At 35.4% G+C, this 23,444-nt stretch overlaps 1 protein-coding gene across 34 annotated transcripts in view; it reads right to left on the bottom strand.

Annotated features, from left to right (window-relative positions):
- TRDN (triadin) overlaps positions 1-23,444 on the bottom strand; it is a 362,517-nt gene that overhangs the window by 121,146 nt on the left and 217,927 nt on the right. For all 34 annotated transcript variants that reach the window (XM_057311074.1, XM_057311078.1, XM_057311076.1 and 31 more), the window contains 6 exons: positions 17,807-17,836; positions 17,062-17,079; positions 13,327-13,359; positions 13,183-13,209; positions 10,840-10,866; positions 2,554-2,601 (listed from right to left, as the gene is read on the bottom strand). In XM_057311074.1, the coding sequence (XP_057167057.1) occupies positions 2,554-2,601; positions 10,840-10,866; positions 13,183-13,209; positions 13,327-13,359; positions 17,062-17,079; positions 17,807-17,836 (183 nt within the window). The remainder of the gene's footprint in view (positions 1-2,553; positions 2,602-10,839; positions 10,867-13,182; positions 13,210-13,326; positions 13,360-17,061; positions 17,080-17,806; positions 17,837-23,444) is intronic.

The following is a 23,444-nucleotide window of genomic DNA, read 5'->3' as shown; positions in this document are numbered from 1 at the left end:
ACACTTGTTTCTGTTCATGCTGTAGTTTCAGGCAAACCCAATATGCAGGTTCATATTTAAGAATCGAGGTATAAGATCTAAGACTAACTAGAAGCAAAGTAGTTAGTGCCAGTAGTTTATTTTCATTAAAAGATTTGTTCTCTTCTTTCACTCCACTCTAACAGTCAGCTCTATTTAACCCCAACCAAAATGTTTGGCCTTACTCTAAACTCAAGGACCGTTCTTGCTTGAAGATCCCCATGAGTTCACTAAGTGATGGTTCAATCTCAATTCAGTATCTTTGTTCACTCCAATTTGATCTGATTGGACTCTAAACTATGTGTGCTTGTTTTTCTACCCTAAATTCTGGGCTCCAAGTGATTCTCAGTCTGTGCAGGGCTCAGTCACTAGTAGTCAAATTTTTCCTCCCTAACTCTGTCTCCAGACTGTCTTTCATAATCAGGAATTCCCTAAGGCTCAGTAACTGAAATCTAATTCCATATGAGACCCAAACAACTGTTCTTTGGATACCCCACTGGCCTCGCCGTTGGCTACCAATTTTGAAACACAGCTTTGCCTCACTTTGGTTCTTGCTTTTAAAACATACCGATATCCTGGCCTCATATTCACTTACTGGACCATGTACACTTTATCCTTCCCTAGATTAATGACTTTCTCTGAATCTATATTTAGACCTTTAGCCTTTTCGTGATACCATGGCATTAACCTTTCTGAAACAACCAAGTTTTTCCCACAGTCTGCTTAATGCCAAAAAGTAAAATTGATTTGAAAAAAAGACACCATGAAAGAATGAGATACATTAATGTGGACTTTGATGAATTTATGACTCTACCACTTAGGGCACGTTGATATCTAGCAAAAGATGTCAATGCAATACGTACTGTAATCACTTATCAAAAATGGCATCACAAATATTAGTTTATTAGGAAAAGATATGGTTAGGATTTAAGAGAGGGCACCCATTAATTTCAGTAACCTGAGCTTCTAATTATTACCTCACAAAAAAGTTTATATTTTTTCTTTAAATATTCTTTATCTAATTTTTGTCTTACCTTAGACATATATATACTAATTTATACATTAATTTATATATTAATGAAATTTATTAATTTATATTGTGTTAATTTATATACATGTATTTATATTCATATATGTACATGTGTAAATTGCTTGGTTTTAAGGATATGTATTATGTACATTTTTTTTTAGATTTTATTTATTTATTTGACAGAGAGACAGCCAGTGAGAGGGGGAACACAAGCAGGGGGAGTGGGAGAGGAAGAAGCAGGCTCCCAGAGGATGAGCCTGACGTGGGGCTCGATCCCAGAACACTGGGATCACGCCCTGAGCCAAAGGCAGATGCTTAACGACTGAGCCACCCAGGTGCCCCTGTATTATGTACATTTTATATCTCCCTTGAGTCCTGATATATATTCTCTTTATAAAGCATGTGCTATAAGAAAGTTTTTTAGGAGAAAACCATTATGGTGTTTTAGTGGTGTATGTGCGAAAAAGTACATGTGTAGATTTGTGTTTGTGTGTGTGTGAGTGTATGTTAAGTATAAGGTTGTTAAATTGTCCCTTGAGATACTTCTGGCAACACTGGATATATTACTGATCTCATTTCTGTGTATCAGTAAAACAGACTCACAAATTTTAGAATTGTTCCAGTTTATTTCGAATTGGGAATATGTAAAACTTTTCTTTTTTTTCTTTTTTTTAAAAATTATGTTAAGTTAGCCACCATACAGTACATTATTAGTTTTTGATGTGGTGTTCAATGATTCATTAGTTGTGTGTAACACCCAGTGCTCATTACAACACGTGCCCTCCTTAATACCCATCACCTGGCTACCCCATTCCTCCACTCCTCTCCCCTCTGAAACCATCAGTTTGTTTCCCAGAGTCCATAGTCTCATCATGATGATTATTTTTAATGTATATGAATGTTCTTAAAAATATCATTTAAAATGTCTCCTAAAGGGAGTCAATATTCACATAAGTAATTGCCTCTGATTAGACATGACAAGAGAAATAACTTTAAAAACTTAAATTCCAAACTTCCCAATATTTCTTAAAGCAAAATATCCCCAAGTGAGCACTTCGAGGAGCACATTTTCTAATTTAATATTATGCAAGCACAAGGTGACCATTGTTCACGTAAGGTCTCCTAGTCCAAGTTTCATTTGTTCAAGCCCTGCCTTCCTAAGGCAGTATATTGAACTTGAATGCTCTCCAGATGATTGGGATCCTGTTGAGCTTAAATAGCAGCATTTCTTCAATTTTTCAAACACTAACTTGCAATTGGACTATAATTACTAGTTTTAGTTTATCACCCTAAAGGAATGAAACCATTGGCACTAGAACACTGAAGACAAAGCCTTATGAACATGGATACCATAAATCTTGTGCAAAGTGGGTTTGCTAATGTATCAATGAAATAGTAAAATCATAAATAGAACTCTTCTATAAGCACTGAACAATACATTAAGTTAGAAACCTTAGCAGAAATAAGCTATAGCCATGACATCTTTTTCTTTAAGCTGCATTTACCTTTTTTAGTTGAGGCAGCACTAGTCTCTTCTTTGGCTCGTTCAGTTTCTGCAAATTCAAATATTAAAGAATGAGACATGGATATCAGAAATGCCGGGTCGCTGTCTTATGGTATTGTAAGTCAGACAAGACTAAAAGTGCCCTAAAGATAGATTGTGGCACCTGAGAGCAAAGCAAGCAGCAGAGAAAACCATTCTATAAAGTACCTATATATATATTTTTTAAGTAATGACTCTCTTATCTCTCTAAGATACAACTCTGTGGCATTAAATTCTAATGCCTATGTAAGTAGTGGCCATTAGACAAGGTGGCTTATTTCACAAAATACACTGGAATACTAATTAGTTTATATTCAAATATAAAATGATGTATGAGCTGTCGGGAAGAGGACTTCAAAGGACTTCTTCATTTAGCCTTTAATTATGGGGATGGTAAGCAGTATTTGACCTCAATCAATTAGCTTTATATTATAAAAGATTCACCATAATAATACAGAAAATTCCATTTGAATATTTTTTTGGAGAGACAGAGAGAGAGAGAGAGAAATAAAAGACCCAAAGTGTGTTCTTGTAGTTTCTCTGAATATCTAGTGTGGAATATAAAAGAGCTGCCTTGAAGACATAATCTGAAATGCTGGTCCTAGTACAAAATTTTGGACCTCAAATCAAAGCTAATAAAAGTTTTCTCTAGTTCATAAGAAAATAAGAAAAATAACAATGAACCGGTGAATATTTACAAATCTTTATTTACTTATTTTATTAACTTTTGAGTTTTTGATGTTGTTCTCCTCAGTCCCCTGTATTTTTATGTTTATTTTTATTCTTATTAGTATCTGTACATATCCCCCTCACTCGTACACATCCCAGCCGAGGCTCTGGGAACAACCAAACTACAGGACTCTTCACGTTCCTTTGCCCTCCCTATGCCATAGACTTTGGGCTGTGAGAAAGATCCAATGTCAGAGGAGAATTTCACATCATGTTTAGGCTTTAATTCCATAATATTAGGTACCACAAGCTTTACAAGTTGAGCCTAGATAAGAAGTCATGTAAATATCCTCTTCTTCAGGCTGCCTTAAGACCCTGAGCTCCCAGACCCCTGGCTATCATATACCTTCCAGATGAAGACTTTACACCAATGGCTCTCAAACTTGAGCATGCATCTGAGTCACTCTGTGGGCTGTTAAAACACAGATGCTGAGCCCAGAGGTTTTGATACGGTGAGTCTGGAATATGTCTTTAGAATTTACATTCCTAATCCATTCCCAGCTGAGGCTTATGCTGCTGGTCCAGACCATTGTTTGAAAACTGATTACCAAACTTCCCCTAAGAGACAATCAGGACTAATTCTTTGGGGATCCCCATCCCTGTTTACCAAGGTTTCCACCACGAGTTTAGGCTGCCAGCAGAAAACTGAGTTCACATTTCTTTTAAAAACAGACCCTTTCCAAAGTCCTTCCAAAGTCAACTCTCCACCACAGTACACATCCCTGCATCCTCAGCCTCTATTAGAACGCGTGCTTTGTTTTCTTCTTTTAACCCCATCCAAGCTTCTTAAGGACACTGCTTCCCTGCAAGCAGTCTTCTAAAATGGAGATGTTTGTTTTCCCATCCCCTGCATACCAAAGCTCCTGGAAGTGATGTATATATCCTCTTTACTTCTTATTACTTCTCAAAGGTTGTTACCTCCTCGCTTCCTCTAAATCCCAGTTCCCTTGAAATACACACTGTCCGGTTGCACCTGGCTCTATGCCTCTTGTTCGTTGCCATTAACCAACCTTATACTCTTGCCCCATCCCTCACTGAGTATTTTTGCACACAGTCATCATTCTCTCCACTACTACTGTGATTTTCATTAAAAACAAGTCTCAGTCACAGCCACACAGTAGAATAAGCTGGGGGGCTGTTAGAAGTCCATGACTTTGAGATGTTGTAGGCCTAGAGTGGGCTACAGAGCTTTGAAAGCTTTGCAATTCTGAGTTAGTGCGTCTGGGATGTGGCCTGGCTATTCATATATTTGGAAGCTAGTCTAATATTTAACCAGGATTGGGAGTCACTTACACACACAGTTCACATGCTCACTTCATCTCTGATTTCCTTAGCCTCCACACTTCTAAAAACTGTACTCCAGTTCTCTGCTCACTACTGCCCGCCAACATACTCTTGGACTTTTCCTCTTCTGCCAAAACTCTGATCCCCAAAAATCCTATTCTTTGGCACCATTGCACCATTCTTCCCTTTACATCTCATTTATTCAAGAACCTTTTCCAAATAGTATCCGACTCCGTCAATACTTTCATTCTTCTGATCTTACCCTTTTCTCACTGCTGCAGATCTTCCTCAGGTCCTCACTTTCACTCTTTCCAAGCTAATACATATATGAACCATGGTGTAATCACTCACTTCGTGTCTGCTTTTATTGTCTGCTTTTATAGTCATCAGCAGTAGTAGTCCCCCAGGCTGCTTTTAAACTGTTGGGTGGCTAAAGATATCAGAAATTTATTCTTTCACAGTTCTAGAGTCAAGAAATCCAAAATGAAGGTGTCGTCAGGCCATCCTCTGAAGTTATCTCTTAATTCTCCTGTAAAGAATCCTTCCTTGCCTCTGCTTAGCTTCTGGTGGTTGCTGGCGACCATTCACATACTGGTTTATAGCTGCATCACCCCAATTTCTCCTTTTGCTTTCACACGGTTCTCTTCCTTTTGTGTGTATGTGCGTGTCTCCAAATCTCCCTCTTCTTATAAAGGCACCAGTCACTGGATCCAGGGCCACTGTAATCCACTGTAATACTTGATTACTTCTGTAAAGACCCTATTTTGAAATAAGGTCACATTCATGGACACTGACTTAGGACTTTAACATATCCTTTGGGGGGCACAATTCAACACACTATACCCCGAAAACACCAAAACTACTTTATGCCTGCCACCTGAGCAGTCATCCAAGCTGGAGGAAGGCCCTCACCCTGCTGCAGATCTCGCTGGAAAGATCTCAGTTCAGTATTTAAGGGAGTGCTCAGCACCGACCCTCAATACTAGCGCAGACCGAGGGAACTTGCTTTCCCATGCTAGACAACGGACTCATGCATTCCCACCCCTCCTCAAGCTTCCAGTATCCTGCAGTGGAAAGGCAAGCGCTGCTGAGAGATTCATAGAGAAAACATAAGCAGACTATACTACCTCATATTTTCCCCACCTCACTGGCACATACCTGTGCCACTTGTTTTCCTTTCCATCCCAAAGGATGACCAATCCCTGCCCCATATTTAATACCAGTCTAGCCTGCATCGCATCTCCTTTTGCCAAGTCAAGGCCTTTTTCTTGCAAATATTACTTCTATCTGCTACCTCATCAGTTTTCCACTTCAGTGATACTTTCAGAAACATAATATGTCACTCTTGATAACTGCAGACAACCACATCCTTCACTGATATCTGCCCCCAACCCCAGCCACTCGTCTCTCTGTAGTCCATCACAGCTGCCAGGGAGCTGAGACTCCATGTAGCCCCTTCTGTCTTCTCATGCTCTGGGATTTTAAAGCCTGATTAATTATGAAAAATATTATAGAAATGAGAGGCATAAAGGCATATATCATACGTGCACATTTTAACAAATGGTAATCAAAAATATGCACACCTTTATAACATCCTGCGAGCTTAAAAAATAGAATACCACCAAAGCCTTTGAAATCTTCCACTACCTCATGCCTTTCCCTTCATTTTGGAATTATCATTGTCCTAAATTTTGTCCATATTTTTCAGTACAGTGTTTTTATTACATGTACTTATCTCTAAGCAAAGATAAGACAATTTCATATAGATCAAATTATATTGTTTACTGAAATAACTATAAAAATTGATTTCTATTGTTTAATTCTTGTGATTTGCTTCTTTCAAAGCATCACGTTGAGATGCAGTGTTAAAATGGTTAAAGAGGCTATTAGACTGGGGTAGCTCTAGTGAATTTGGTAGCTTATATGAACAAACCAAAGCCAGTCACCACGATTTTTATGAAATCTGAAAAACTAAAACTTAAGAACAACTATCATGACAGCCAAATAACTAAATTTTCCGAAAGAAGACAAACATTTTAGTTCTAGCCAATTAACTTATTTCTTTGCTTTGGTTCTGTGTCTTCTTAAACCTCTGCCCTAGCCCCTGCCCATGGAGTGCCTCTAACGACTTTTTCATTTTTGGCACTGTTTGATTCAAATTGTTGTTTGCTTAAATAAATTCAGTTTAACCTTTTACAGAAGCCATGTTGACATGAGTAGCTATAGCTGATTATCAATTTTAACTGTTGTATACTATTCCACTATAATATATACATTCTAATAATTATACATCCGTTCTCCTGCCAATGGACATTAGGCCATGTCTGATTTTGTGCTGTTACATATAATCCTGCTATGAACATTCACACACATGTCTCCTACTACACATGCGCAAGCGTTTTCTTAGAAGTGAAATTATTGGGTGATAGCATTTGCTCATATTTAAATTTTTCCAGATAAATGCCACAATGTTCCCTCAAATTTTACATTCATATGAACAGTGCATGTGAGAGTTTCTATTTCTTCATATCATTACCATTACCAGAATAATCATTTTTCTCTTTTTGGTCAATCTGGCATGGTTAATGGCACAACAGTATCTTATTGTGCTTTCAATTAAAATTCTATTATACTAAGAGATTGAACATCTTTTGATATGTTTATAAGCCATTTGGGAGGCTTTTTTTTTTTTGATGCTTACTTATATATTTTTGTCCATTTTTTTCTGCTCACTGTCTATCAAGTTCTTTGTCTTGTTTTTCATTTTTGAGGTTATTTATTTCTTTGCTACTTAACTCTTGTTACTTATATGTGCTACAAATATCTTTTCCAAGTGTGTAGCTTGTCTTTTCTTAGAATTATATCAGTACTATTTTGAATTCATTCAGTCAGCACTGTCTGTGATTTGGGTTGTGATCTTATAATTTATTATCCAAACTGAGCAAGGGAAAGGAGGTGCTAGTAATAATTACTCTGAAATGATATGAATATGAATATGAAGACTGTCTTAACCAACTGAGATTCATGGTCATACATGTCATGCAATCCGTGTTCTAGACACACTTCATTAATATCAGATCTATTGTTCAGGCTCATAGATATTCCCCCCCGTAACTTCCATGACAGAGTATGTAATTGAATCCCAGGGGCCATGCCACTTTTTTGACTAATATAAATTGTCCCCAAGTACTCTTCTAATATTATATAACTAATGAAATTCAAAAGGACTTTATTTTTTTTCTTTTTTAAAACAGTAATCTCCTCATCCAATATGGGGCTCAAACTCACAATCCCAAATCAACAGTCACATGCTCCACTGACTAAGCAAGCCAGGTGTCCCAAAGGAACTTTATTTTAAAATTCTGTATACTAACTTTTCCTAAAGAATCTTGACATGTGTTAATAGATCAAGTGATTGACATCTGACTCATCCATGTAGGTACTAAAACGTAGTTCAGGTGGTAAACATAGGCTTGTTGGCTGAGCATACCACAAATCTAATGCAGTGCTAATATCAAGGGAAGAAAAAATGCCTGACTATGGCCATTTCATATAAATTTGAACCCACAATTAAAAATGACTAGCCTTTGGTCCTGATCCGGTCTTTGGAGTCTTTTTTGCTCAAAATTCAAACTGACCAGAGGCTGGGAGAACACGCGCATGGAATACATGATCAGAGCCCTGTGGTCCTTGGAATGAAGAAGAAAGTAATGTATAGCAATATTTCCAAAGGTCTTGAGGCACTCTGTTCACTGAAGTGTCCTTGGGGGAAAAAAGGGTGTGATGTGTCAAATTTATTTGCTAACTGTTGTTTACTACATTCCCTCTTGAAGATTCACCAAGGAGAATGTTAAGGATCTGAAATGACCTAGGGCTTAAAATTCTGCTTGTTTTGTCCTCTTAAAACTTGCAAATGAAAAAATCGTAGCATCAACTCCTATGTTGCTATCCAGAGTGTGGGAAAGCAGGTACAGTGGACGGTGGAGAAGGGAATTGGGTGTGTTGAGGCACTTTTGTACATCCTATGATAAAGGAATTTGGGTTGACCTGCAGAAATTGTGATCTAGGTTTGGCATGCCTGCTTGATCCAACGCAGTCTTCCTCCATCCACATAATCTCTGACACATAACTTTGTATATAGATATATTAAGTGCCCCTCCATAGTACTACATCATTGAACCTGAAAGATTTCCCTTTTCTTCAAGTTCATAGTACATGATAACCATCACCTTGAACTGATACAGTTCCCAAGTGTGTCTGTGTCCTCCAGTATTTTCCCTACAGTAATTTTGGTTTCCTCAGGATCTAGACGAAACAGTTCCACACAACAAACTTAATTGACATTCTAGTTATTTCCTTGAATGAAGTGCTAATGCCAAATTACCTTTTATTTTTTCCACAGACTGTCAATCTCACCTCTCCTCTTTAATTCAGTACCATGCAATTGTATCAGATAAATAATTTATCTTAATTAAGCGATACATCTCACTCTCATATGCTCTCATAATTTAAGCTAATGTAAAATCATATCCCAAATGTTTAATTTAGGTTATATACTCAAAACTATGTGCACCATACCATATGGGTGATTTTAGGAATCTTCAGTAGTATTTTTAATGATATGCCATCTTTACATTAGGCAGTAACTTTACGAATTGCTCACTGTATATAGCAGATGTGTAAAAATTCCTCTGTTGTGTGGTTTCAAGACTGAAAAGCAATTCTTAGTTGAAGAAATGTATGGTCATGCTGTTAATAGAGAATTTAAACAATTTATGAATTATCTCTAAATTTTTTTGAGGGACAATGCTCATGTTAAGTCTAAATCTCTCAACCAAATGGAGAGTTGAGTATTAATTCTTTTGAAACTTTTATATTGGGTCTAAGATGATTTAGCAACCTAATTTGCTAATTTCCTGCAAAAGATGCTGATCTCTTCAAAACTTGATTGGATAGTGTGCTTCATAGATAGCAGAACTTACAGAGTTGTTTTACTGCAAATCAACATTTTTATCTATATGTCACATTTTTCTAGGAAAAAATATTCGTTTTTAGCATAATCTTCAATCTAAAGTTCTCTACCAGTGCTGCAAAATTATCAGTTTTGTTTTATGTATTTTCTTGATTATGCACTTCTACAGACTAAGTATTAGCATACTGAAGATTCCATAATATAGAGTCCCAATCAGCTTTACATTCAACTAAAAATTTTCATGAAAATATAAATGGAATTTTAGATTCACGTTACAACTCTCAATCAAAGTCTATAATGTCTATGTAAACACTTCCAACTGTAATTTTTTAAAAGACATTCCCATCGAGTTACTCAAAATTACATTTTCTAATTTTTCTCTGATATATCCACCAATGATATACTCTATCTCAAAATCCTGGCACTAAATAAAACATGCATTTGTTTATATATTATATACATATATATATATATAATATATATATAATATTAGTGCCATCATTAATACCTGTGCAGCTCCAAACCAAATGAAAAATGTAATCATATTTACATCATGCATAAAACTGAGATTTGACCATGAATCTCAGAGAAGCTGAAAGTACTCTGAAAGTATATTTTTTCTAAAATCAAATACATGCCATTACAACTAAAATAATTTTCATTAGTGACAATTTGTTAGGTACTTCATCTAATTGAGAAAAACCCATCAAAGAAACCAGCATTTGTCCCTAAGCATATTGTCAAAGCTAATATTGATGCAAATGCCATGGTATCAGTTATCAGTTAATATTCACAATCTGAAGATATAAACCTTAAAAGGAAATTATGACATTACACGAGCAGTAGTTAAAATTTTGGGGGCTTCATTTCATTAAAAACACAATGACTTTCACTGGTGGACAAATTATCTTGCCTCCTAGTTTGGTCAAGTGATTAATTTTTAGGAAAATTAAGTTTGATGTGTTTAAGAAACTGAAGAGATCATTTATTCTGCAAAATAAGAAACAAAAATACAAACTACTTAAAAAGGAGTTATGATCTGGACAAATTAACATTTGCAAATGAAAATAAATTTTAAAAGAGTAAATTCACAGAAAAGGGTGAATAATTATGTATGTTATTTCAACGCAATATTAATAGCAAGAAACATTTCGTAAGCCAGCCTCAAAAATTAGCATTAGCCCTGTCTACAGCAGAAAACTTAAATTAGTAAGCTGCTGAAATATGTTCTTTTCACTTTTTTAAAAGTTTTATTCAACATACTTGCTTTTACTTGTTTTTCACTTGGAGCTGTTAAAGATAAGAAACAATAAAGTCTAAATTAATTACAGTCTCTAAAATAGTTTTAAGGTTATTTAAATTTTTTAAAAGACTGTATTATAACCTTGGAAACTAAGGAAAAACATAGATCTGACAGGAGAAAATACAACACCGGGCCATCTTCTTTGGTATACTATAAATATACGCCATGAACCATAGATTTTTTTGCATTTATACATCTTCTCCCAACACAGAATGCTCATTCACAATTTATCATTTTGCTTTGCCTTTTAAATTAGCTAAGAATCTGACTGTTTTTATGTACAAGCCAATGTATTTTCCTTAAAGTGGTATGAAAAGAACGAAGTGATTTGATAAAGTATCCAATGGTTTCAATTGTTAAAATACAGCTAATTACTGCAAGCTGCTACACAGTAATCATACCCTGAAATGAACAGATAATGATTTCAAGCAATTTAAGTTATTGTATTTTGTCAGGTTTAATATTAGACAATAATGGTTAGCTATTAATATTCTTGAAACCGATCATAGCCATAGTCATTCTCCATGTTTCTCTGTGTTTATATGTTTCTATGATATATACTCTATTTTAGTTTTCTGCACATGTACATAAATAAGAATATGCATTTGGCCCACCTGTGGGAATGTTACTCACAAATGAACAAATACTCTGCTCCTTGTAAGGTGGAAAAAAACATTCCTTCCCAAAGGACAAATAATATCAATATTAATGTGAAATGGTGAAATATGATCATTTCCTCTTGGAAATTATTTAAAAGTCATTCCCATTTAAATTTTTTTTAACTGTGGTTATTCTCTTCGGTGTTTCTCCTTTCATTTAATCAAGCATTATCAAGTGCCTACTGTGTGCCTGCCATTATAATAAGCACTCTAATTTCTGACTATTTAAAATGGAAAAAAGAAAAAGTAATGTAATTATAACAGTATAATAAGTGATATTATAAAGGAAAGAGGATGATGTAATGGGAACTAGTTGGAGGAATAACTAAATGGATTTGAGTTGTCTGAGGAAGTTTTAAAACTTAGAAGAAGAGGGGCGCCTGGGTGGCACAGCAGTTAAGCATCTGCCTTCGGCTCAGGGCGTGATCCTGGCGTTATGGGATCGAGCCCCACATCAGGCTCCTCCGCTATGAGCCTGCTTCTTCCTCTCCCACTCCCCCTGCTTGTGTTCCCTCTCTCGCTGGATGTCTCTATCTCTGTCGAATAAATAAATAAAATCTTTAAAAAAAAATAAAATAAAACTTAGAAGAAGAATAAGAAATGTAGCTTTGAACCTGTGGTTTGCTCTGGTCTGTGGTGGGGGGCGGGCGGAGGGTGGGAAATAGTTGAGCTATATTTGTATGGTTGGTTATTTACATAACACTGAGTAAATGCAATTTCCATTTAAATACAATAAAATGGGAAGAACAACTAATGGACATTATATGATTAATGGAGGTTATATGAATCTATGACGACCTATACACGTACACACACGTACACACACACACACACGAAAACTCAGTGAAGTTCTTTGAGTAGAAATTTGAAGGCAAAATCAACATATAATATTTTAAAATGAAGTCAGTAAAATAAGACTTAGAAACTGGCATTTATTTTCATTTGAAACAACTAATAAGGCAGGCTTAATGCTAGAAACCTTTAAGATAACCATTTGGTATTTGTACCAACGGCATTTTTAGATGTGTTTGTTCGTATGTGTGTTTTAGTGATTGTCTGAATCTCAATTCAATTTCCCCCCCATTAGAATGTAAATATATTGAGGGCAAAATCTACCTCTACTTTCATTGCAGCTCCCCTGAGTACTCAAGAAATGTCATTAAGACATTTTGAATAGGGAGAGAATATTTGCGGAATTAAATACTCCGTATTTTACAAGTAAAGCAACACTGGCTGCATTTACAGAAAGTGTTTTTTTTTTTCTTGTTTTGTTTTATTTTTGTTATTTAACACTCAACAGTGCTTCTCAAACACTGCTCTGACAGATTCACTGGGGAACTTAGGAAGTTATGGATTCTGATTCAGTCAGTCTAGGCTGGAGCCAGAGACACTGCGTTTCTAACCAGCTGATGCTGGTGGCTTACAGAGCACTCATTGGGGAGCAAGAGCGTAACATATTATTTGGCTTCTGTTTTCTAAAACTGCACTGATGTTAACTCTATGTCAAGAACTTGAAATAAAGATCATGAATTAAAGGGATTCCCTGACCTCTCCTGGCATGGCCTTTACCACCTGTCTAAGCTGCAGCATTATTAAACATTGGACATCAGGTAGAAAGAACCCAGGAACATCAGTCAAACTCACCTGAATGTTCCTTCTTTGATGACTTCACTGTACCAAACAAAAAAAGAAAAAAGTCAACATTTTAAGCCATTCTATTGCAATTCAGTATTCAATCGCAAATTAAACAATAAAATGAAAGTCGATTAGAGGAATTTAAAAAGTTACCTGGTTCCACATGTTTTTCTTTCTTTTCCTGTTCTGAAACATATTATTATTGTTGTTATTATTATTATTCCAATTTTATATGTCACAGTTTAATTGTTTTACGCAGAGAAACGTGTATGTGCTAATGTTGGACTGTAACAACAAATAAACCAAATAAACTAATAAAACTCAAAAAACAAATCTTTTCTTCTCTTTCCCTCACTGAGTTCCATCACAGAACAGCATAAAAATATTCTATGTAAGAGTAACTGAAATTTTTCATTGATGATAAACCAAAAAAATTAAATAGAGTCTATAAAGAATGGAAAATAATTAATTTGCTATTTATTAGATCAACATGAAATACATTTGGGATGAAAAATGAACACAAAGGATAATTGTTACAGCTGTTTTAAAATAATTTCCAGATGAGGATGGACAGATTTCACATGGACTTCCTTTTTGAAGGTGAAATCTTATATTGAAAAGTTATTTGTTTAGCTAAGGCAAAGGCTTTGCTGAGGCAAACTGAAGACACTAAAATAGATAGAATTTTCAGTGGAAAACAAAACACACTTCCCTTATTTTAGGACAAACACTCTTTGTAGAGTCCTTATTAGATAGTATTTCTTTTTAAGAACCCATTTTTGCCAATATGGTATGAGACAAAGCATTATTCTAGCCTCGAGAGTAAGATGACACATATTATAATAAGAACTAATTTATACAAAGTGCAAGGACTAATTTTAGACTAAGTGCTATCCTGTGCAATCCTATTTTTTATGTTGCCTTGACAAGCTTGTCAAATTAATTTAAAAGGAGATTCTCAAGAAATGTTTTAACACAGGTACATTATTTTCAGATTTTTAAAGAAAAGGTATGGGGAGATTATTTTAAAGTTTCATTCAATGAATACACTTTGGAGACTAGAAGATGTTTATACTGAAGGAATTCTAAGCAGTGTATTTTAGAAACATAGAGGGCCATCAGATCTTCTACAGTCATCTCATCGTCTCTCGACTGTACAATTTTGTTTATCAAAAGTGTAGCCATGTAAGAATAACAAGCAATTTATCCAGTCCCACGGAGCATGCGGGCAGTAAAACAAACTTAAAAAAATCACTTGAGCAGTGTCACAGGTCAAAAAGAAGACACTTAGGTGACTTAACTAAAATTAAACACAGTGAGAACATTACCAGAAATTGTTTGAAAAACATGGAGTAGTTAAATGTGTTGCTTAACTTATTGCTGAACTGGAGCACCATTCATGTGACATTTCTAGGAAATTGCAAAGTGATGACAGTTGAAAAAATACTAGAAGTCGATCTGGGTATGCATTAAAGTTGAATTCCAGCTACACGTGATATTACAAAGCTAAAGTAAGGGCCTTCCAATCACATCAGAAAGCTATCATGTAAACAAAAAAAATACCTGTGCTAATTCGGAACAATGTGAAGGAAAAGGCTGTTGAGAGCACTTATTATGTAGGATAATTCAGGATGTCATTATTGAATTATCTTCAATAAATATACATTAAGTTACCCTTTAATTCGACAGGGACTGCCAAATCATATCTATGATTGATTTTCTTTTACTTTTTATTTTGAAAAAATTATAGTTCACAAGAATTTTCAAAAATATGTATTTGAAGGTCCCATGTACTCTTCACCCTGTTTCCCCACCATGATTTATTTTAAGCTAAAAAAACCCCAAAACTTCTTAATTGTGACAAGTAGAAAAGTAGAAGCAAAATAAGAATGTAGGGATGGCGATGTATAATTGAATGAAGCGATCTTAAAGCCAAAAATCCAAATCCAACAAATTCAAAGATACAACAATAACAATAAAAGCAAGTCTAGGGTCATTTGGGTGGCTCAGTCAGTTGAGCATCTCACTCTTGGTTTCAGCTCAGGTTATGATCTTGTGGCTCATGGGATCCAGCCCCAGGTCAGCCCCCACGCTCAGCGGGGACTCTATTTTTCCCTTTCTTTCCCTCTGCCCCCCCCCCCTGCATATGAGTACACGTGCTCTCTCTCAAATAAATAAATCTTAAAGAAAAAAGCAACTCTAGATGAAAAACAAGAGAAAATAAGTTAATTTAAAAAGAATTATTAGCTGTTTAGAGGAAAATTCTTTTTCTTTTCACTATTACTGCCCAAGTCACAATCCACTGAACTTCTCCATGAGGGAAGCAGTTGGGATGTAAATGAATGCCTGGGAAGGCATTTTTTTCTTAAATGAAGTATACCAGTGCTCCAAAGATTGCCAAGGAGATGCTGTGTGTCTGTGAGATCTCTTCGATTATATAGCCTGCAATAAAGTGAGGGCCTTAAGGATATCTATCTATCTATCTATCATCTATCTATCTATCTATCTATCTATCTATCTATCTATAATTTAACATCATTTTTCACATCTCGGTTGTCCTCCGTTTTCCTGCTGGTGCAATGGTTTATAGAGTGTTTCTGTATCCGTGAGCCAGTCCCCATCAGCAGCTGTGCACGCACATAAATCTGCAACTGAAGGAACACATACTTCTCTATAGATAGATTGCTCCCCCTGGCTGAGTTGTACTCTAATTTCATGATTCATCCCACAGAATATTTTAGAGCATTTTTATGACATAGAATGCCTCAGTGTCCTAACCTTTTGCAGGACCAAAACATACATAGAATTTTCAAAAAGTGGTGTATATTTTAAAACAGAGTTTTTAAAAAATATCACTTGGTTCCTTAAAAGCTCTGCGTTTCTGGGAATGTAATGATTTTTAATGGCTGATTGAGTTGGAGTAAGTTGGGGGTTTTTTGTTTCCATTTGTTCACCATATCTTAATTTCTTCAGAGGAGAGCATGTATTTGCAAAAGATACAACCTCAAGGCATCTAGCTTTACTGTTAGCAAACAGCTTTAACACAATGTTAAAGCAACAGTGGATGCTGCCTAAGGTATGGATTCCAAGCAATGCTATTACGCAGAACTCATAGTGCTTGCAGGGGAAATCACATTAAGAACGAAATGTCACATATCATATGAACATGCCAAAATATTTATGGATTACAAGAAGAAAGATAATGGAAAAGTGGTTATGAAACCAGCCTGAAAAAGAACTTCTATTTGGTCTTTTTTAAGGACTGAGAACAAACCAGATTACAAGGACTAGATTTACATGAACAGTTTTGGGGAATGAAATGAAGTAGCATTTTTGGTTATGAGGCTGTGGATAATATTATTAGATGATTATACGAATTTGGAAAAGGACTTTAAGGATGACTGCCATGGTTTTCAGTCCCTCTGACCCTCAGGTTGCGTTTTTTTTATAATAATTTTTTATTATATTATGTTAGTCACCATACAGTACATCCCTAGTTTTTGATGTAAAGTTCCATGATTCATTACTTGCGTATAACACCCAGTGCACCATGCAATACATGCCCTCCTTAATACCCATCACCGGCCTATCCCAATTCCCCACCCCCCTCCCCTCTGAAGCCCTCAGTTTGTTTCCCAGAGTCCATAGTCTCTCATGGTTCATTCCTCCTTCTGTTTACCCCCCCCTTTCTTCTTCCTTTTCTTCTCCTACCGATCTTCCTACTTCTTATGTGTATTTTTTCATTCTAACAAAACAAGTAGAGCTCACATGCATAAAATATAAAAAAGAGATATTCAAAAATGCAAGTCTACGTATACCAGCAGGCCAATAATAGTTGTAAAGAGAAAAAAACATATACACAAATATACTTTGCATGCATTTCCTTACTTTTTCCCTTGGGGTGTTCTGTTGAAAGAAAACAAAACAAACAAATGAAAAAAAAAATTGCTCTTATGTTTTTAAAACCTTCAAAGATAAAATTAGTTCCCCAACATGTTGACTAGACTGTAATTTTTCCAACCCCTTCCCCCATTCTCTCTCCTCAAATTTCAGTGTTGCTTTGAGGTATTGCCGATTACTACTGTAGGTGTTTCCATAATTTGAGTGCAAAACATTGACAATGAATCAACCTAAGATTATACTGTTTAACCATTTTCAATGATTATACCTTCCAGTCTTCTTAAACACAGGTGAACACATAATCACATATAAGCAAATACAAAAGAAACAGGTATCCTTGCCAGATGAGTTATGATTCTATTCAAGACTTAAAGGAACAATTCAGTTCCTAATTGATGCTGATGTATCCAAGATTAATTGAATTTATGCTTTCTAGTAAAATAAATGCTTGATACTGAACATGGTTCAATTTCTTGTCAAGCAAACATTTCTTTGAAAACAATTATTGTGAAAGTTAACATATGCAATATTTATTTTTTATTTTGCTAAATATATCTCATAGCAATATTGTCGGTAAAGATTTGACTCTTTCCATCATATTCTCTCTCTCTCTTTTTCTTTCTTTCTCTCCCCTGTCCCATATATTGTTTTTTCTTCTTCAATAATCCTTTAAGAAGAAATACAATTTGGGATTCATCAAATATAAGACAGAAAAGGAAAATATTTCCAATACCTTCTACGGGTGCTTTTGTTTTCTTAGAATCTGAAAACACAAAGATAAATTATTGATAAAGCAGATATCATAAATCAACAACTGATTAGTTTACAATAAAATGCCAAATACTCTGAAATAATCTTCAATAAAGTGTACTGATCACATAATGTATTTCTAGAATAGTTTTTGAGAAGATGAGTGTTAGAGTGAGGCAGTACATAAGAAATTTTCTGAAATAGAAAGACTACAAAAAAGGACAGAGATGAAAGAAAATATCCACATACAGTTTGCACAGAGATTAGATTGTGCCTATCAAAGCTAATAACCTTTTTTTTATAATGATTTTTTATTATATTATGTTAGTCACAAAGCTAATAACCTTTTAATAGAAAGTCAAGCTGAGCCAATATATGGTCTGCTTCCATAAAGATGGGCTGAAGCCTGTGAATTTAGTCTGCGGTTTCTTCATTTGCTCAGTCTAAAGCCACCCAGATCACCTGCTTTGCACTCTCTGAATAATCAATATATTTACAATTACAAATATTTAATCATTTCTATTGTAATGGGAAAAAAAACAGGTTACTGATGAATGCATTATACTTAGTAGCTGCTATGGAGTAATATGTATTCAGGGGTCAGCAGACATCTATTTTATTTATAGTCTTTTGGGTTCTCAGCCTAGATCTGAAAATTTTATTATTTTTTAGTATTTAGGTCATGCAATATTCTGTTCCTATCACTTGAAAATAAAATGAGAGGTTTTTGACCCCATTTATTTTAGAATAGAGGCATCTTAAGTTTCTGCTCAGAAATATTTTATTCATCTTCTGCGGTTTTTCCTTTACATCTTTTGTAACTTAACTTTGAAATTTTCTGGATATTACTGAAATTATAATTGTAATCATTTACTATAAATTGGTAATTGCAAAAGGTAGATAAATTGTTTTCTGGCTGATAATTATATGCTTGGAGGATTTGTGTGCCTTATAGGGGGGAAGTGGTTGGTACCGTGATTTTACTTTCATAATGAAGTAATAGAGCTAAAATATTTGAAGATGACCATGGGAGTTTATTCACAAAAGGCAGTTAGATGATCAACTGAGTGGTTTTACGAAAAAATGATAACCAGTGCCAGTAACAGTGAGGTAGAAGCACAACCTTACTTCCACAGAAAGAGCAGTTAGAAACACATTTGAGGAAAGCAACTTGAGAAAATCATTAAAATGCTTTTTAATATAGTAAGTCCACTACTAGAAATCCAAAGAGAAAAATGCTAAATTATCATAAAAATATATATAGGAAGAAGCTTTTTTCATGACATTGTTTCACATGTCTAAATAACGGCATTGTTAAATAGTACCTTCTGAACAGCAGTGGAATTGTTAAAGAATTCATAGACACCCACGTAATAGAAAAATACAGTCATTCAAGTGATATTTTTGCAATGTCTTCTCTGTGAATTTCTAATTTTTCTGTAATAGGAGTACATATCATGTGTAAGGGAAAAACAAACCTTATTTTGAAAAATAATAAATTCTTGGAACGAAACTTATTCACCCAACATTTATTAAGTGTTATTATGTCCAACGTGGCACTGTAAAAAGCATATTAGACTAGACTGCTCTTAATATCCTTCCTGCCATCCAAAAAAATATTTTTCTTGATATTTAGTTTCTCATCTGGAACTATAACTGAATAGGCTAAATTTGCTGTCTAAAATGTGCTTGGCAAGCAATTTTTCCTTCATGAGTAATTACCTTAAACAGATAAGCAAGTAATGCAAATATACAGAAAAATATGATATAAAACAATTTCATACAAGAATATGATAAATATCCTCTTGTTCATATGTCTTAATTAACAATGCAGACCCGGATTCTTATAGCACGACAGCTGCAATGATGAAGTAGGAAGTTCAACAATCTTTGTAATGTTCAATTCGCTTGGCTCCAGTACACTGAAGTAGGATTTCTGCCTGCCCAAAAGGTCATGTTACTCTCCTAGTGCACAGCCAATATGGAAAACACAGGAAGATTATGATGAGTACATGGCCATTCAGGAATACAACTGAAAATAAAGCTTGGGAAGACTGGTGGGACAGACAGAAGATAAAATGTGGTGGGTAAGGAGAAGACTATTTCCACCCCCACATCTCTCTTCTCGACTAGATGCTGGCGTGAGGTAGATATGGAAAGCTGAATACAGTATGTGTATCTGTGAAATGTCTGTTGTTTTAATCTGCTTTCCTTCTCCCTCATAATAAGGATTGGTAATACAGGAGTGCCTGGGGCTCAGTCCGTTAAACATCTGCCTGTGGCTCAGGTCATGATCCCAGGGTCCTGGGACTGAGTCCCGCACTGGGCTCCTTGCTCAGCAGAAAGTCTTCTCCCTCACCCTCTGCCTGCCTATCCCCCTGCTTGTGTTCTCTCTCAAATAAATAAATAAATAAAATATTTGAAGGGAAAAAAAGGAATTGGTAATATAATGTACCAGGTATCAGTTGCATTAAAATGAAAGAATAAAAAATGTGAAGTCCAGGATCAGGTAAAAGATAGAGCTTATTAAGATAAAGTAGACCATTTCATGAACAAGAAATGTAAAAAAATAACAAGCCATGTTCTCATCAAGTAGGTTTTAAAAATTCAATACATGTTTTCTAAAAATGGGAGCTCTAGTGAAATTAACTTAAAATGTCATTATAAAATCATGTCTTTGGGTTGAAGTCAACAGAGCAGCAGACTTACACAAGTAAAATACCTGAGCAACAAAAAACATAATGCTTAGAACTGAAAGATCATCTACTGACCCTGAAAAGCTATTAGTACTAGCCATTAACACTCAGGCTATTAAACTTCATTATACCCTCTCAGCACTATGCTGAAATGGCTTAGAAATATTATAAAGGCTTACTCGGTGAATATGCTTCCCTAAAGACCATATGCCCAATAATCTGAACAACAGTCTTTTATTAAGAACATTGAAGCTCACAGCAGCTGTGATTTAAAAGAAGTGATGTGTTCGCAATCTGTTCAACTCATCATTCATCATCTTTAGCAATGCACAGTAGTTTCCCTCATCCTGGGGCGGGGGTGGGGGCGGATATGTTCCAAGACCCCCAGTGGATGCCTGAAACCAAACCCTGTATATACTATGTTTTTTCCTATACATGCATACCTATGATAAAGTTTAATTTATAATTTAGGCACAGAAAGAGATTAGTAATAATAAATAATTATAAAATAGAAAAATTAAAACAACGTACTATAATAAAAGTCATGTGAATATGGTCTATCTCAAAATATCTTATGGTACTGTAGTCACCCTTCTTGTGATGATGTGAAATGATAAAATAAATGCCTGTGTGATGAGATAAAGTGGGGTGAATGACAGAGGCATTATGACTAATGTTAGGCTACTTTAGACCTTCTAACCATGTGTCAGAAGGAGGGCCATTTGCTTCCAGGTGGTGGTTGACCTCGGGTCACTGAAGGTGCCAAAAATGACACCGTGGATAAAGAGGGACTACTGGATCAGGTATGGTGTATTATAGTCCTAAGTGATGCCAGAGAAAAATGAAATACCGGTTGTATGGAAGGGAAAAAATAACTCTCGATAAAGTACTCCATTTCCTTGTATAAGTTGCCCCACTGACATCTTTATTCAGTTACAATAACAGATATTTTGCTTTGTTTTTTAGCATAATTTCTCTTCAGACCTCAATTCTGAAGCCCTAATTCACACATGCGTTCAACTGACTTGTTCTTGTTCTAGCTACAGCAAATGATAAATCTAATCTGGCTCATTCTCAATGGAAATGCATCCTTCAGAAGATAACTGTGTTGCAAAACTCAAAGGCTTTCCAGCCCCTAAGAATTCATAGATGAAGCTAAGTTTAAATGAATGGGATCTACCTAGATCTGCCAGTGCAACCCAAGTAGCAGCTAGTGGTCAAAATACACCTACGATGAAACTGTCAGTGTCTGGCTATGATTTCTCAAACCTAAAGAGGTCGCTGGAATATAACTTCCAATAATAATGACAATAATAAATTCTTCCTTGATTGGAATGTGGAAAATTGAGTACCTGCTCATATTTCTTGTGGATATTATATCGATCTTAAGAGTCCTAGATATTGTTGATTCATTCACAGAATAAATATTTGTTAAGCAATGTGCAAACCGAGGAAATGTGATAGTCCTCATAGGGGATAAAATTGAATTAGACATGGTCCCTTTAATCAAAAGTTTCAAAGTCAATTAGAGTAGAGGGAAAATGAATATCAGTAATATAAGTACAAGGTGGCAAGAAAAAATAAGCAATGGTAGGGACGTATAGATAAATTCTGATGGGAGATTATAAATGAAAAAGAAAGTATATTTAATTAAGAGGGTCAGACAGATGTCGTAGAGGAAGGAGAGTTTCTCTTGAGCCCTAAAAACACTGAATATTCATAGAAGGAAAAGGAAAGGATAAGCTCTATTATGGTAACAGCAGGAACAAAGGCAAGACAGCAAGTTGCATGTGTAAAATCGAGAATGGCTTGATATGGATGAAGTATGTGATACACACAGGAAGAAAGTGGGTAGAAGTATAGGTAAAGGCTCCAGCACGGTGTCATGGTGGCCTAGCACATATCCATATTGGCCTTGCTGTCCTAAACCACAGCTAATGTGAGTCTCAGCAGAATGCCTTTTGATCCTTCCAAAACATAGGAGGATGGGAGGCTATCGTGAGACAGTTTCTTATCACCTCCTGAGTTCTCCTGCCTAGTTCTCCTGCCTAGAACACTTTGAAATAGAGTTGCAGACCATGAAACCATTTCTCTGTAGTCTAGAATTGGCTCCTCAACACGGAAATGTCCCTAACTTGTGTTGCATTATCTGGCCTCTTTTCTTTGGGTGTCATTGTTTTTTGGTATGTAGGACAAGAACCATGAAGTGCTGGCACCTTCAGCTACTCTTCCTTCTACTGACCATGGAGGTAATGAATTGTCTGTATCTCAAAAGGGCTCATTGTAGCTTGACTGGTGGAATTATTCAGGCCTTGGTTTTGTCTTTGCCTAGATGTGTACGTGACAGGAGGTCAGGAAACAGACTGTGGGGATTAGATTACAGGTTAAGGCCTGTAGACTATATCTGTGGTTGCTGTGGAGCCACTGAATATTTTAAACAGGTAACAATACGAGAAGTTTTTTGAAGCCAGTTCAATATTTTGAAGGACCCTATTTAGAGAAAATATTATAGGTAGGATTATTATTTAGGTTAGAGAGTCTCAAACTTTTTCATCTCAGGAATCCTTTAATTCTTTACAATTTTAAAAAACCCCAAACAGCTTTTATTTATGTAGTTTCTATCCATTGATGTTTATAATTTTAAAAATTAAAGTTGAGAAAAATTTAAAATATAAATTTGCTTATGCATTTATTTAAAAAGAATAAACCTGATACATGTTAACATAAATAATATATTTTTATGACAAATATATTTTCCAATACAGAAAAAATGGTGCGATGAGTGACTTTGTGAATCTCATTAATGTCTAGCTTAATGAGAAGACAGTTGGATTTGCATATCTGCTTAAGTATTCAATCTGTTGCAATATCGCAAATTATGTAGCCTCTGGAAAACTCCAGTGCACACTCATGGGAGGATGACAA

The sequence above is a fragment of the Ursus arctos genome, unplaced genomic scaffold, assembly GCF_023065955.2.
Source record: "Ursus arctos isolate Adak ecotype North America unplaced genomic scaffold, UrsArc2.0 scaffold_13, whole genome shotgun sequence".
In the NCBI taxonomy this organism is placed as follows: Eukaryota; Metazoa; Chordata; class Mammalia; order Carnivora; family Ursidae; genus Ursus; species Ursus arctos.
This window is presented reverse-complemented; position numbering and strand designations above follow the sequence as displayed.